Raw genomic sequence first — 17007 nt, 5'->3', positions numbered from 1 at the left:
GTTGCCTAATACCACAGAGTACCTTCACTACAAAGACTGCAACAGTTCAAGGTGACAGCTCACTGCCACCTTCAAGGGCAATTAGTAATATGCAATAAATACAGCCTCATCAACAATGCCCACATTCCATGACCATGTTAAGAAAAGCTTAATGCTAACAAAAATAAGCCATGCCATTGTTATTTATTCTGAAAAATAATTCATAATGATTTGTAACTCAAAGTTACAGAGCTACTGACTACATCATTAAATTTTTGATTTCTTTGCAAAGGTAATAGAAACAGCAGTTGAGGTGACTATCATTGATGCATTTAATAGGAAGCTGCATAGACACAAGGGAAAAAGGACTAGAGGAATATATTGATGGGGTTAGATGCAAGGGTAGGTGGAAGCTCATGTGGAGTACAAGCACCAGCATGGACCTGTTGGTCAAATGGCTTGTTGTTTTATGTAAATACCAAGAAACTCTGAATGCAAATACAAAGGGTATAAAGATAAAAATGTTAACATTGCACTTTTTAAGATCTTGCACAATGGGTGCACACTATTGCAACTAATCCAAAACAGAGTTGGGGCAGTCTTCAATCTAGAAGTTAAATGTTGTGGATAAAAATAACGTCACAGCAAATTTTAATTCTTGAGCTTTTGTTAACCAAAGGTATTAAGGGTTCTAGGGCAAAGGCATGTGTATGAAGTTAGGTCGCAGATCAGCCATGACCTCACTGAATAGTCAAACAGCCCATTCCTGTTCCCATGTTTCTGCTTAGCTTAACAAAACAAACAGGTAGAAGCCTGCTGGAAGTTGTTACCTGTCATGCCACCTATTATAAGGGGGAGCATCAAAGTCTCTAGCAGAAAGAGGCAGGGCTCCGTATGATGGTCCATGTCTTGAATCAGGCCTTATTTTGGGAGTAAGGGAGAGAGAGAAAAGTAGTATTAATTGTTTCCGTATTACATTACACAAGAGTATCAAATAAAATAAATGTCTACAATTTCCTTTAAAACCAACTACTACAAATGCATATTGGAAAAAGACACACCTTTACAAATCTAGGGATGAGGATTCGAGTGTAACTTGTTTAGAGCATAAAATAAAAATAATAAGAAGGGCATGGCGAGGGAGTACTTCTGGAGAACATTCACTGGTTACATTTCAAGACTAGATTGCCTGATTTACAACATAAACCTGCTTTGGTTTGGTTACTGCAACTGATCCCGTTTAGGCTTATGCCTCAAAATAAGGTACCCAGTCAAAATATAGAAAATTGCCAAATTTTGTAATCACCTCAAGAGAGGGTTCTTAATGGGATCAGTTAGATACATCTCTCCTACAAAACACCGTCACATATAGATAAAGAGCAGACATTTTCACAGGGTCATTTTCCACAAGATACTTCATTTCTCTAAAAGTCATAGTTATTTTCACCCTATAAAATGTCTCTAATTTAGAAGTATAAATTAAAAACAAATTCAAGTTTGTCAAAATATTTAATATGCATCTGTTACAGTTCCAGAGCATTAAACAAAAAGCAAATTTGGTTCCTTACTCTGGAAAATCATCAAGCAGTGGTCTAGGACCATGTGGTCCTTTATAAGAATACGTGGGGAAAGGCTCCAGTATTTCTGGCTCTGGTTCCGGTTCTGGTTCTGCATCAAACACATCAATTCCTAAGTTACTGCAAAAGAAAAAAAAAATCAAAGAAAAGAAAATTTATGTACATGTATAAAATGTCAATTCTGTTACGTTTTCTCCAAGTGCTGTGCCTTTTCCACTGTAAAGCATCTGTTTTGGTGTCAACTTGACATTTTGTTGAAGTATTCCACTAGTCTTTCTATGCCCAATTCATCATCTTGTAACAGGACTGCACCTATCCCCAAGTCACTAAAACAATTGCTACTTTGAAGGGTTTAGTGAAACTTGGAGCAGTAAACACTGGTTCATTGATCAAAATTGCTTTCAGCCTTTCAAAAGGTGCTTGGCACTCTCCTGGCCACACTACCTTGGCTTTCCTTTTGGAGCATGTCCATCAATGGAGCAGCTATGGTGCTTAAATTTGGTATGAACTTACAGTCAAACCCACATTTCCCCAAAAACTTCATAATCTCTCACTTAGTTTTAGGGGCTGGAAACTCTGTTAATGTCTGCATTTTTGCTCTTCTTGGCAACACCTGTCCTTCTCCTACAATATATCTTAGATAAGTTTCTTGCCATTTTGCGATTTCACTTTTGGCAAGGTAAAATTTGTTTATTAGTCACAAGTAGGCTTACATTCACACTGTAATGAAGTTACTGTGAAAATTCCCTAGTTGCCACACTCCGGCACCTGTTCAGGTACACTGAGGGAGAATTTAGCATGGCCAATGCACCTAACCTACACATCTTTGGATTGTGGGAGGAAATTGGAGCACCCGGAGGAAACCCACGCAGGCATGGGGACAATGTACAAACTCCACACAGACAGTGAGCCAAGCTGGGAATCGAACCTGGGTCCCTGGCGCTGTGAGGCAGCAGTGCTAACCACTGCGTCACCGTGCCATGATTAGGTTTATTACCAAATCAGCTGACTGTAGTTTTTTTTTAAAAACAGGGCTTTGAGTTGTTTCAGCTGATTTTTCCTAGTGTCACTACGTTCCAGTACATTAAGATAAAACCATGCAGTTAGGAACACCAGCCACCACTTGATTCATTGGCCTTTAAGTAGTTGCTGGGGTGTTTCTTAGCCCAAATAACATCTCACAACATTGGAAAAGACCAACTGGCGTGACAAAGGCTGATATTTCTTTAGCTCAGGGTGTTAAAGGAACCTGCCAGTATCCCTTTAACAGATCTATTTTGTTAACAAACATGGCATGACAACTCTGGTCAAAATAGATTTCTGAGCGAGGAATTGGGTAGGAATCTGCTTCTGTGACTACATTGTCCTTTCTGTAGTCTATGCAGAATCTGGTTGGAACATATGGCTTAGGCACTAATATAACAGGGAACTCCAGCTGTTTTGGCTGGGTTCAATTATCTAATTTTTCAACATGTACAGGAACTCTACTTTCACTCGAGTCCTTAGTGGTAAGGAAGTTATTTTATAGGAGGGGATTCTCCCATATCTACACCATACATGACTAAAGACATACAGCCTGATTTGTCCTTACAGGTTCTTTTAAATTCTGTAAGTAACCTCACCAGATCTTCTCGTTGCCCTGTCTCTAAGAAAATATGGTGTCTAATTGTCCTAATATTTCAATGTTAGCAAACTGGATAGCAGGAGGTTCAATTTGTGAAATGTTCAAAGCTCCTTCTGCCTCACTCTCACTGTGGAAAAGATTTACTCAATGTCCCTTTTGGACTCTCTAAATATTTAACAAACGTTTCAGTTAACTAAATATCTGTCGGGTATCACTTTGACTTCTGATGATGGACTTTGCTTAGCCACATGCAAGAAAAATTCCTGGAACCTCTGTAGACAAATTTAAAAACCAGAATGCCAGACTTGTTCAATGGAGTTGGTTTTTATAACCTTATCACGTAAAGGTTGCCAACATTGTGGGGAAAAGCAATGTAATTGCTGTTGCTTTACCTAGAATTTAACTCTGCTAAAGGCCAAAATGATTAGAGAATAACCGTGTTAGCTTTGTATAGAAAGTGAATGTGTGTGTGGGTGTGTTTGTAATGAAATGCATACACATACAATGTTTCATTTCTCCAAGGTGGGAAGCATCAGGAATACTATAATCACAGAAGATGGTTTACCTTCAAGGACTAACAACATTCTGGAAGAATTTGTCTTCTAAAAGACACAATGCTTAAAGGCTAAATGCAGGACCTCCACTGCTATTCGTGGAAAGAAACATCCTTTTACAGGGAAAGGCAATTAAACAGTTTTCAATATGCTGGAAACCTCTAGGCTGGTGGACTGTGTGCAAAAGGGGTCATATGGTAGTTAATGGCTTTGAAAAAAAAAAAATCCATGCCTGGAAAACTGTTGATTTTCATTTTGCTCCGAGTAGAATAGTGGAAAGGAGAAAGTAGCCTTTTATTTTTGCAGCCCAGAGCCAGAAGCGAAAGCAAATATACACCGTTCCCAAGTTGCTCTGCACACTGGAACAGAGTAACTGTAAGTGTTCAATGAGCCTGCCTGAAAAGCAGTGCAAGAATCATCGATTATTTCAGAGCTGCTCTGAGAACAACCGCGTAATCTGGATGCCATTTCAAGGCCTCAGCCATTGTGTGCGTGTCAGGCTCAGTGTAATTAGCATAACATTTACAGCAGGAGGTACTGCACAGCGGTCTGGAATGGGAAACTTGACTGACATTTCCATCTTTACCAGAAGATAGTGAAGATGTAGATACAGCATGAGCTAAGTGACCGTGAATTGAATCTGAAATGATATGCATTGTTCAGCTACTCACCAGATAAGACTCACCAAGCCACGTGAGAACAAAACAAATTGTACTCTCAAATTCTAGAATAAGACCAAATAATTTTTTTTAAAAGCCACATAATCACCTTCTCATTGGTCCACTTCGAAGGTCAGACAAATAAACGCTTCCATCCATTTTGTGGCCACGAGCAGTATTGAAAACTTAAATTTAAATAGGATGAAAAATAGTTACTTGGAGGTTTATCTTTATTAAGTAAATGAAAGCCTTTAGAATAAATACAATACATACGTTCAATTGTTGTCTCAGGGTCCACTTCTTCTACATCAATGAGGTACCTTTAATTGGTTTACAAAATAAAATACTTTAATACAAAACAGCTTCTAAAAATAATTTAATGTTTCCAAGATAAGGTAATGAGTAAAAGTTTTAACACATATTCAACTGCAGTTTACACCACTGAAAATTAGTGTTTCAGAATCAGTTACAACCTATAGCACGGTAATTTATTTCACTTCCAGGATGAGGACATCAACGGCAAGGCCAGTATTTATTACCCATCTGAATTGTCCCCGAGAAGGTGGTGGTGAATCGCTTGCGTACAACCAAGTGACTTGCTAGGTCATTTCAGAGGGCAGTTCAGACTCAATCACATGTAGGTCGGGCTGGGTAAGAATGGCAGGTTTTCTTCCTTCAAGAACATGTGAATGTGATGATTTTAATGACAACTGGTAACTTCATGGTTACCATTGCTGAGGCTATTTTTCAATTCCAGATTTATTTAATTAATTGAATTTAAATTCCCCAGCTGCCATGGCAAAACTTGAACTCATGTTTCTGGATTATCAGTCCAGGACTCTGTGTTACTAGCCCGGTAACATAATGCTATACTACCGAACCTTCTCACAAATGCCAAGTAATGTATTCTTCAGCTTCATCAAATTTCCTTATGTGTAGTATTTTCAAATTTTGCAGAAAATCCAACAGCACTCCCTCCACGAAAAAGAGCTTTAAGAACAGCTGAAGTCAGATGAACATTCCAATGGATTTTGTAAACAACGAGGATAGCAACTAACTTAAAGAGGGTATAAAGATATTGGTGAAATTGGCAAATTAAATTTAAACAAGTTTAGAGGTGATACTTTTTAATAGGAAGAATGGAAGTGGCAATATAATTAAATTCTATGTTAAAGAAAATGCAGCAACAGAAAGACCTGATGAAGTATTCAAGTTGGTAGGAAAAGTTGAAAGTATACGGGATCCTTGGCTTTATAAACAGAGGCATGAATTACAAAAGCAAGGAAGTTATGCTAAAACTTAATAACTCATTGGTTAGGTCCCAAATGGTGTATTGCATCCAATTTTAAGCCCCTAACTTTAGGTAGGATGCCTAGGCCCTAAACCGGGTGTAGAAGAAATTTATTGAACAGTACCACAGGGTTGCAGATATTAGTTAGGAGAGTAGAGAAGTTGGGGTTGCTTCTCAGTGCCAGGAAAGTCAGTGGGAGATTAGATGGTGTTTTTGGTAAGAGCAAATAAGGAGAAACTGTTCCTAGTGACACGACAGTTTGTAACCAGGTGACACAGATTTATAGGTATTTAACAAAAGAACAAGAAACTGAGGAGACTTTTTCTTTTAACTCAAGGCCACTCCTTTTGACTCATCCACTGTCTCCAAATACCAGACAGCTTGTCCAACATCCAATACTGGATGAAGAAAAATTTCCTTCAATTAAATATTAGGAAGACTAAAGCCATCATTTCTGGTCCCCACTACAAACTCAATCCCTCTCCCTGGCAATTGCCCGAGGCGTACCCAAATTGTCTGCAACCTTGATGACACATGTGACTGCAAGATAGGCTGAACATACAACCCAACAATTTCTATATTGGTGACATCCCTCACCTCCACCCTTGCCTCAGCTCATCTGCTGCTGAAATCCTCATCTCTGATTTTATTACTCCTAGACTTAGCTATTCCAACGCATTCCTGGCGCGCACACACACACGCACAACCCTTCATAAACTCCAGTACATCCAAAACCTGTGGCTCCATCTTTACTCGCAACAATTCCCGTGCAATCATCACTCCACTGCTCACTGATGTGCAGTGGCTCACGGTTAACAATGCGTTGATTTTAAAAATCTCACCCGTTTAAATCTCTCTATGGTATCGACCTTCCCCAACTCTAATTTCTCCAACCCTCGCCCCTCCTCTAATTTTGGCTTCTTGAGAATCCATGATTTTAATTGCTTCCACCATTGATGATTATGTCTTCAGCTGTCAAAGCCCCAAGCTTTGCAACTCACTCTTTAAACCTCACATTTTCTCCATCTTTAAGATTCTCCTTAAAACTTACCAGTGATCATTTTTTTGCGATTTAATCTAACATCTCCATGTGGCTTGGTGTCAAATTTTGTTTCCTAATGCTCCAGTGAAGCACCTAGGGATGTTTTCTTAGGTACTATACAAATGCAAACTGTCATTGCTGTTGTTTAAACACAGCAAGTTATGATTTGGAATTCATTGCCAGAACAGTGCAGTGCAATGGTGGAAGCAAATTAAAAATAGTTTTCAAAAGGAGTTTAATAAATATTTGAAGGGAAATAATTTGCCAGTCTATGGGGGTAGTGCAGGGGAATGGGTCCAACTCAACTGCTCTTTTAAAGATTAAAAGTATAAAGGCATCGGCACATGGGTCCAATTGTCTCCTGTCCTGCAGCATTTAACAATTCTATGAACTACATGTCTCATTTTCTACATACAGGCAAAATAAACAGATAGCTTACTTGATATAAATTGATTAATTTGATGACTGAAGGAATAATTTAGTCAATAAGGGAATTTGACACAGAGAAAATGTGCTATTTTGTTATTTTACAAAACATGGAGTGGTCCCAGAGAAGTGGGATGCAGCAAGTCCTGAGAGGTGAAGCCTGGAGACATTAATTAGGTAAGCAGGTAAGTAATTGGTTGCTGAGTTTAAACTATAACCAGGAATTTATAAATACTGTATCAAAGGTGAAAGAAAGAGATATGCTTTTGAAGCTTTTCATCTTGCATTCATTTGGGCAAAGTTCAGAAGAATGCCAAATGTAAAGGGAACAACAATTTATGCTGCATTGGTAGTCTTGCAAATTCTGTCCTGATGAATGCAGGATGAAAAACTTGATGGTATGTCTCTTCTCAGCAACACTCAAGTTCTATATTACGAAATGACAACTGTATTAAATGCATAGATTAACTAATTAAACTACTTAACATACAATAAAAATAAACAATCGTTGAATGGACTTCAATTAAATAAATAAAATAAGGCTAGACTTAAGACATGGCAGAGCAGGTTGCGTGTCTGGACTGCAGAACGTGGGAGTTTGTGAATGGTGAGACTGCCCCAAGGAAAGGAAATAATAAAAGAGAGGACACTAGAACTGAACAAGCAGAAGACTACTTGACTCAATATTCAGTTAAAAAAAATTTTTAAAGAAATTTATTTTATTTATTATTGTCCCATGCATTAGTATACAGTGAAAAGTATTGTTTGCGTGCTATACAGACAAGGCATACCGTACATAGCAAAGGAAAGGAGAGGGTGCAGAATGTAGTTTAAAGTCATAGCGAGAGTGTTGAGAAAGATCAACTTAATAGGAGGCGTGTCCATTCAAAAGTCTGATGGCAGTAGGGAACTTATTCATAGAATCTCTGCAGTGCAGAAGGAGGCCATTTTGCCCATCGAGTCTGCACCGACCCACAATCCCACCCAGGCCCTATTTCCGTAACCCCACATTTCTCTGCTAATCCCCCTGACATTAAGGGTCAATTTAGTATGGTCAATCAACCTAACCTGCACATCTTTGGACTGTGGGAGGCGCCCAGAGGCACAAACATGAGAAGAACGTGCAAACTCCACACAGACAGTGACCCGAGGCTGGAATTGAACCCAGGTCCCTGGCACTGTGAGGCTGCAGTGCTAACCACTGTGCCGCGCTATGTTTTAATGGTTTAAACTTATAAAATTACAGCACAGGAACAGGCCCTTTGCCCCTCCAAGCCTGCACCGACCATGCTGCCCGTCCCAGCTTTTTAATTCTATCTTACCTAAAGGACAAACTCCAGCATATTTTGGTGCATCTGTGTTCTCCTAGGTAAACTTTATAATTCTGGTGACATTAAAAATCATGCCACTACTTTGAATCTTCTGATTGCATTTGCCCAAGATATTTCTGCAGGTTGCAGATATCAGGTGTTCTTTTCATTGTGCTGTTCTGTGCGAGATGAACTGCACAACAGGTATCTGAGAGTTCCTCTTCATGTCAAGGCCAAAAAGTGTTTCTTTTGTTCTATCTTTCCTTGGTTCGATTTTACAATTTAGAATTTCCAGTGTAGAGTATCATGTGCTGAGAGTATGTTTGGAATTGTAATGTGTGAAGGTCAGTGTGCTGTATTTGTGGCCTCACAATTCTGTCTGCTAAAATGCAAATAGATAACCAAGCAGGACCACAAGTCAAGTATGCCTAAACTGTGCACTTGAACATCCAATGTGCTCTTTGTTGGACAAAGTTCTGACCCAGGAACGTAAAATTGTAAAACCTATTCACTACCCAGCTTTTCCGCTTAGTCAATTCTCATCCCCACTCCACTTTTTAAAATTAAGATCTAGGCTTGCCACATATGGATCCCTGAGAGTGTGTTGTGTAATGATGACTCAATAGAAAATATGCATCAGAAGCCAACTGTTAATTCTCCTTGGTGCTTCACTCAATATTACAGCAGAGAGCCCAATGATTAGGGGACACAGAGTTAAGTAATTGGCAGAAGGATTAGAGGGGAAATGAGAACTTGTTTTTCCACCCAGAGGGTTGTGGGGGTCTAGAGAGGAAAAAGCCCTCAACTCATTTAAAAAGGTGTCTGGATATGCACCTGAAGTGCCATAACCTGCAGGGCTACAGACAAAATGCCGGAAAGTAGGATTAGGATGCATGGCTCACTTTTCAACTGGCGCAATCACAATGTGCCATGTGCCCTTTTTCTGAGCCGTAAGCCACCCATGATTCTCTGGCACTGATGGCTCCATTATAAAAAGGGCATACAGGCATTGGAGACTTTACATATCAGGAAAAAATTGGCAGGCTGGGTCCCTTTTCAGTGAAAAAGGCAGCTGAGGATGATCTAATAGAGGTCCTTAAAATTATGAAAGGCTTTGATGGAGTGGATACAGAAAGAATGCGCCTTCCTGTGGGGAAGGGCTTAACCAGAGGACATCAACACAAGATAATCACCAAGAAATCCAACGCGGAATTCACAAGGAAATTTTAACCCAAAGACTGGTGAGAATCTGGAACTTGCCACCTCAGGGGGTGGTTAAAATGCATCTATAGCATTTAACAGGGAACTAAATAAGTATATGAGAGAGAAGGTAACTTGAGGATTATGATGACAGAGGCTCAAGTGGATCATAAACGTCACATGGACTGTAGGGTAAACGGTCCTATTTTTGTGCTATATATCCTACAGAAGTAAAGCTGCCTTGGTAGTGTGTATAGATTTGATGCAATTAGTATATTTCATTCATAGGTTATCCCTAACTGCACAATTATCAGGACAAGTATGGACCTGAATTGAATTAATAAAAATCATCACCTTGTATTTGTATAGGGGGTCATCATGAAGGAGAATCTCTCAGGATATTTGAAAACCGTCAAAGAAAATCTAGATTTAAACAATATTTACCGACATATAAGGTATCCAGTTCTATTAATTCCACTAGTGCAGTGAACTCCAATGATTTTATCTAAAAATAAATTTGAAAGAATAAATCAAAATTGAAACATCTGCAAAGTGAAAAAAATAATGATTTACAAAATAATAGTTAACCATGAAATTATAAAATGCTTGCAAGGATCTCAACAGAATGTTTATTGTCCAATTTATGTAAAAAATATATTTTATTGACAAACTTCAAGCATTTAACTAGGGACATCACATGTCATTTTCATTTTAACCTTTATACTTCTAAAGTAAAGTTGGTTAGAAATCAATGTATTTTTGTCAGTTTCCTCTCCTCGCATGTAATGACTTCCATTACAGTATGCTTTCACATTTGTTTCCCAATACCTTGCCTGTGTGGCCATTCATGCATGAGACTTGATAGTGTGCCACCTATCAGAAGACCATTTTACCATGAAACAAGGGGATGGGTACAATTGGGAGAGGGTGTTTTGAGATTGATCTCAGCCAACATCACATCATCCATAGATGTGAACTTTGTAGAATGGATCAACAGATGATAAATCAGGAATGACCAATTTTCCCTTTTAAATCTCAGCAGGACTAAGGCCAACTGCACTACCCCTATTGTCACTTCCAAGACAGATTTTATGAGTGAACAGTTTTGAATAAAACACAGGACCTTTTGGCCAATACTGCTCTGCCACACAGACTTTTTAATCTGAGACCTCAGAGGGCTAAGGAATTTATTTTAGTTTTCGAATATCTCAATTTTTATCTACATATTTATGGTATGCTTTTACATTGCCAAAAATAAATTGATATTAATTGTTTGATGGAATTGAAGCTCCTAAATCTGTCATAATAGCCTGAATGGTGGCAATCTATCAGTGCATGCCAATTCAACACGCTTAATGCAAGTTTGGCACTAACATGGTGCATGAGATAGTAAGCTATTCAACTATTTTATCATAGAATCATAGAAACCCTACAGTACAGAAAGAGGCCATTCGGCCCATCGAGTCTGCACCGACCACAATCCCACACAGGCCCTACCCCCATATCCCTACATATTTTACCCGCTAATCCCTCTAATCTACGCATCCCAGGACACTAAGGGGCAATTTTAGCATGGCCAATCAACCTAACCTGCACATCTTTGGACTGTGGGAGGAAACCGGAGCACCCGGAGGAAACCCACGCAGACATGAGGAGAATGTGCAAACTCCACACAGACAGTGACCCGAGCCGGGATTCGAACCCAGGTCCTTGGAGCTGTGAAGCAGCAGTGCTAACCACTGTGCTACCGTGCCGCCCCTTTTTGTTCATTACTGTAGAATTAGCCCTCACTAACTCATGAAACAAGGATTGGGCACAAAAACCCATTTTTTCTCCTCCCATGACCAGCAAAAAAATAGACTTGATAACTTGGGGGCACAATGCGAATGGGTGGAATCAGATATAGCAAGGGAAATCTTGAAGTAAGTGCATTAACATGTCATTAATAGACATTTGGTCCATCATGTTCATGCTGGCCAAAAAAGAACTATGAAACCTCATTCCACTTTTCAGCTCTTGGTCCATAGCACTATAGGTCATACCTCAAGTGCATATCTTTTTTTAAGTGCGATGAGGGTTTCTGCCTCTATCATCCATTGTGTCACATGTATGGAAGGTGATGCTGATTGAGAGGTGGATCCATCTCAACCATCCTCTCCCTATTGTGCCCAATCCTTGTTTCATGATAAAATAGTCTTTGAATAGCTTACTATCTAGTCTCATGCACCATGTTAGTGAGTTCCACCTCCTGGGGTGAAAAACTACTCAGCTCCTCCCTAATCCCTCTACCAATTACTTTAAATCTACACCTCTTGATTATTGACCTCTTCGGAAATAGATCCTTTCTATTCACCCTCAGTCCCTCATAATTTTATACATGTCAATGAAACCTTCTCTGTCCCAACAAACAACCGCAACCTATCCATCTTTCTTCTGCTAAAATGATCAATTTCTTGCAAAATCCTCCAGATTCTCTCTCTAGTGTGACTACATCCTTTCTAAAATGCAATGATCAGAACTGTATGCAGTCCTTCAGCTGTGGCCCAGCTAGTCATAGAAATCATAAAAACCCTGCAGTACAGAAAGAGGCCATTCGGCCCATCGAGTCTGCACCGACCACAATCCCACCCAGGCCCTACCCCCATATCCCTACATATTTTACCCGCTAATCCCTCTAATGTACGCATCCCAGGACACTAAGGGGCAATTTTTAGCATGGCCAATCAACCTAACCCGCACATCTTTGGACTGTGGGAGGAAACCGGAGCACCCGGAAGAAACCCACGCAGATACGAGGAGAATGTACAGTGTTTTATACTGTTCTGTTATCATCCTGCTCTTATAATCTAGGCTTGTCTAGTAAAGAAAAGTATACCAAAAGCCTTCTTGATCACCATTTCTACTGGCCTTGTTACCATCAGGGATTTGTGCACATGCACACCAAGGTCTCTTCTGTTCTTTAATATTTCTTAGAAACCCATCATTTATTGTGTATTCCTTTGCCATTTAGTACATTACCTCACAGTCCTAAGAATTGAATTCTATTTGTTGATTTTTTTCCCCATGTGACCAGTCCATGACTATCTTGCTCCAGTCTACATCTTTTTTCCACATTATCAACCACACAAATAATTTTCAGGTCATCTACAAACTTCTTAATCATGCTTCCTACATCAAAGTCTAAATCATTGATATACACCATGAGCAGCTAGGGACCCAGTACTAAGCTCTGCAGAACCCTACACTCTTCCAGTTACAAAAACGGTCTACTATAACCCTTTGCTTCTTGTCACTGAGCCAATTTTGGATTCAACTTGCCACTTCCCTTTGAATGTCATGGAAATTCTATTTTCTGACCACAGTCATCTGAAGATGGAACTTGGAGAAGTTGGGGATTGGAAGTAAGTGAAGATGGGCTGCAAATATGGATTCAGGATGTCAAAGGCTACATGATATCAGTGTGCAGCTCACACTTCTCCTTACTTGCTCAAGTTATTAAAACACTTATTGATCTGAACCCAAGAGCATGACACTATTCCTGCTGTTGACCTTCTGAACCATCTCCAGCCAGGCTACATCCTGCTCAATTGCTCCTCCCTTGATGTACTGCTGGGGACACGGAGGAGCCAAAGATATCTCTTCCAATGGATGAAGAAAGTTGCTTCCGCCACAACGAAAGTGTGGCTGGAGGTGGTTCAGACGGTCAACATCAGGAACAGTGTCATGCTCCTGGATTCAGATCATAAGTGCTTTAATAACTTGAGCAAGTAAGGAATAGTGTGAGCTGCACACTGATATCATGCTGTGCTCATCATCACAGCCACCATCTCATCCACCATTCTGCCGTGTCCAGCCTTGTCCATCATACTCAGTTAATTTCTAACTTATATGCTTCTCAAATTTCTAACTTATATGCCTCACATCCCATCTGTTCACTCACCTACATCCTTACATAATGAGATACCTCTCTCTGACCCTCACCAAAAGCATTCCATCCAATAGGTGAACACATATCGTTACATTCACTCATACATCTGCCATTTGCTTAGGAAAAGAACACAAAACACAGGAAAAGGAGAGAATTTGAGGTGGACTTCAACAAATCTCAGTTAACAACTGCAGAGGAAGAAGCTTGAAGATCAGTGTTGTCTCAGAATCCCCGGTACTGAAAATTTATAATTGATCTATCGACTTGTGAAGAAAGTTCCAAACGTCTTTGCACATAGATGTGTTTCTTAATTTCATTCCTATAAGATATGGGCTCTAATTTTTAGACTGGAAGTGTAACACTCAAAAATACTGTGAATAGACACTTCCTCAAAAGTAGCATTGAAAACAACAGAGTTCTGAATTTCTATAGAAATATGGGCGATAGGATGGAAGGGAGGTGCTGGGTGAGATTTTGGAGGGTCAGTGCAGACTTGATGGGCCGGATGGCCTCTTTCTTCACTGTAGTGATTTTATGAAGATTCTATTTCCATGAGTTACAATTAATCCTTTCAATTGCCGTTGTACTCTCATGATGCTTTCCATGGAAAGCTTCAGCAAGTCCTAAAAACCCATAGATTTTATATGAAAAACTTTAGAGTGTTTGTAACATCACCCCAATTCATCAATTACCATGTAGGTAGGCAACCCGTCTCTCTGAAGGGGATTGCGCACAACTAGCCTAAGACCCCAGAGTTAAAATATGGATATTGAAGTTTGGAACTGGCTTCTCAAATGCTCACATTCTTTGCCAAATCCCTCATCCACTCCTCCAGATTAAAACTCCCAATACTTCAAACGCACTGGCTTACCTCCCCCCCCACCCCCACATCATAAAGCACCATACCATCTAAATAACAGTGAAGTTGAAGATAATAGCTGTGAATGCTTACCGTTGTCTGTATTTTCCCATAAGAATTTTCTGACCCTTCGTTTAAACTGTAGAATGGTAGCATCATCTGGCACTTCGTGCCCAACAGTGTATAGTTTTTGATATTGCACACTTTTAGGCAAATCCTAAATGAAAAAACAAAAATTAACAGACAAAAGGTTGACTATTTATTTTCAATGAGGGCCACAATTATGCTTTCAGTTGAATTGGGTCCATTTCATACCTTCTCAGTATAGTAGCGAGTTGTATATGTCAAGTCAATAATTAATCCAAGTTCCTCATTCTGCTCTTTGATTTTTGCTATTAGGTCTTTTGGAGAAAATTTCTGATTAGCTGTAAGCCTTTGACTTATTGCCTGCAAGGAGAAGGTGTGACATATTTTGTTATTTAATCTTTGAATCCTTTGGAGAATCAGATGCATGTTTTATTCAACAAAGGATGTAGCATTCAATCTAGTTCTAAGAACTGAAGTGGGGCAAGGAGGTAAACTAAATGGAAGAATAATCTAGAAAATCCAAAGATGTGCAGATTAGGTGCATTGGCCAGCTAAATTGCCCCTTAGTATCCCAAGATACATAGGTTAGAGAGATTAGCGGGGTAAATATGCAGGGTTACGGGGATAGGGCCTGGGTGGGATTGTTGTCGGTGCAGACTTGATGGGCCGAATGACCTCCTTCTGCACTGTAGGGTTTCTATAATAAAATAAAAGGAGGGCACAACAAAAGATTATTGACTGAAAAGAAAACAAGTGAACAAGTCCAGATAAATTGGTAAGAAAAAATTAGATAAGAGTAGATAAACATTCAAGGGGGAGATGTTTATCAAACAAGCGAGACAATCAGTAAAAGACTCCTTGGATAAAAGAAATTTCATTACAAATGATGATAGAAATTTATGGCTGTTTACACAAAAGAAAGTCAATTAAGAGTACAGAAAATATACAGGAGAAATTTATTAGAAATAGACAGAATGTCTAGAATGATTTAACAGGTAGTAAAGGGGAAAAAAAGATTTTATAAACAAAATGTAAAAGATAATTAAATAAAGCAGATTAGAAATGAAAGGCAATCTCCTCATGGTGGGTGAAGGAATGATAGAGGAAGGGTTACAAGAATTAAAAAAAAAAATTAGTGTCACAAGTAGACTTATATTAACACTGCAATGAAGTTATTGTGAAAATCCCCTAATCGCCACACTCGGGTGCCTGTTCTGGCACACTAAAGGAGGATTTAGCATGGCCAATGCATTTAACCAGCACATTTTTCGGACTGTGGGAGGAAACCAGAGCACCCGGAGGAAACCCACGCAGACACAGGGAGAACGTGCAGACTCCGCACAGACACAGTGACCCAAGATGGGAATCGAACCCAGGTCCCTGGCTCTGTGAGGCAGCAGTGCTAACCACTGTGCCGCCCTAATGTTAAATGCAGAGAAATATGAGGTAATAATACATGCTTCAGGAAAGAAAATATATACTAAAGAGCAAAATGAGAGAAAAAAGCAGAAAGAATTAAGAGTTCAGATATACACATATCTAAAAGTGGAAAAATAAGTTGATAGACCTATTAAAAATATGGCATACCTGGCATTATAAAACAGTGAGAGAATACAAGGGTTATGCTAAATCTATACTGATCATTGGCTAGGCTGCAAGTCAAATACAATATTCAGTTTTGCATAATCATTTGGACAATGTGCTGTAGGCCGCAAGTCAACATGAAATTCATCTAGAGGGAAGGGGAGAAAGCTCAGAGGGTAGAAATAGTTAAAACATTTCCAATAAATTGCTCTAGATGTTAAGTTATACCATTTATACAGCACTCTATCACAATAATATTCTGAGCCAAAACAAGTAGAATTAATTTTATTACAGGTAGGGAAGCAAAAAGGAAAATAGATATAGCCATGTTTACTAATTTACTTTGAAACCATATTTTAATATTTAGAATATAGAAACAAATATGCATACCCCTTTCAAGGGAACTTTGAAAGCAACAAATCTAGTTCTTGGAATACGTTTCCCGACAGGTACAATGCCTCGCCATCTAGTTTAAACAGAGAAAAAAATATTAAGTTATGATACAATGGCATGTCCGTCATAAATTCAGATATCTAAACAATCTCTGCCAATGAAACATGAACTTTATCAATAGCAGAGTATAAGCTTAGCTGAATGCAATCATAGATCTGAAATATAGTACATATTATTGTACTATATGAAGCACTAAATTTGAACCGAGTGGGATCAGAATAATATACAATTCTTATTCAAAATGTAAATTAGCTGTCCTATACACAGCACAAACATTTTCATTTAGTTTCCCATACGAAATATTACAATAGATCAGAGCATGAATTATGGGCGAAATTGATTTTTTTGGTAGTATCAGATTAGTAGATTACATTCTGCAAGTGCACATTAAACCAAGTTTTAAAGTAATACATCTTTACTTCAAATAAAACCAT

The 17007-nt window shown here is 39.0% G+C and overlaps 1 protein-coding gene across 1 annotated transcript in view; it reads right to left on the bottom strand.

The window, feature by feature from the left end:
• Window positions 1-17007, bottom strand: part of LOC144500489 (uncharacterized) — a 50731-nt gene that overhangs the window by 4873 nt on the left and 28851 nt on the right. The window contains exons 3-10 of the mRNA XM_078223497.1: window positions 16511-16586; window positions 14765-14896; window positions 14543-14666; window positions 10107-10167; window positions 4667-4713; window positions 4503-4578; window positions 1548-1676; window positions 810-899 (exon numbers count right to left, since the gene is read on the bottom strand). Of these exons, the coding sequence (XP_078079623.1) occupies window positions 810-899; window positions 1548-1676; window positions 4503-4578; window positions 4667-4713; window positions 10107-10167; window positions 14543-14666; window positions 14765-14896; window positions 16511-16586 (735 nt within the window). The remainder of the gene's footprint in view (window positions 1-809; window positions 900-1547; window positions 1677-4502; window positions 4579-4666; window positions 4714-10106; window positions 10168-14542; window positions 14667-14764; window positions 14897-16510; window positions 16587-17007) is intronic.

The sequence above is a fragment of the Mustelus asterias genome, chromosome 11 (assembly GCF_964213995.1).
Source record: "Mustelus asterias chromosome 11, sMusAst1.hap1.1, whole genome shotgun sequence".
NCBI lineage: Eukaryota > Metazoa > Chordata > Chondrichthyes > Carcharhiniformes > Triakidae > Mustelus > Mustelus asterias.
Note: the sequence above shows the minus strand (reverse complement) of the source record. Positions and strands in the feature narration are given on the sequence as shown.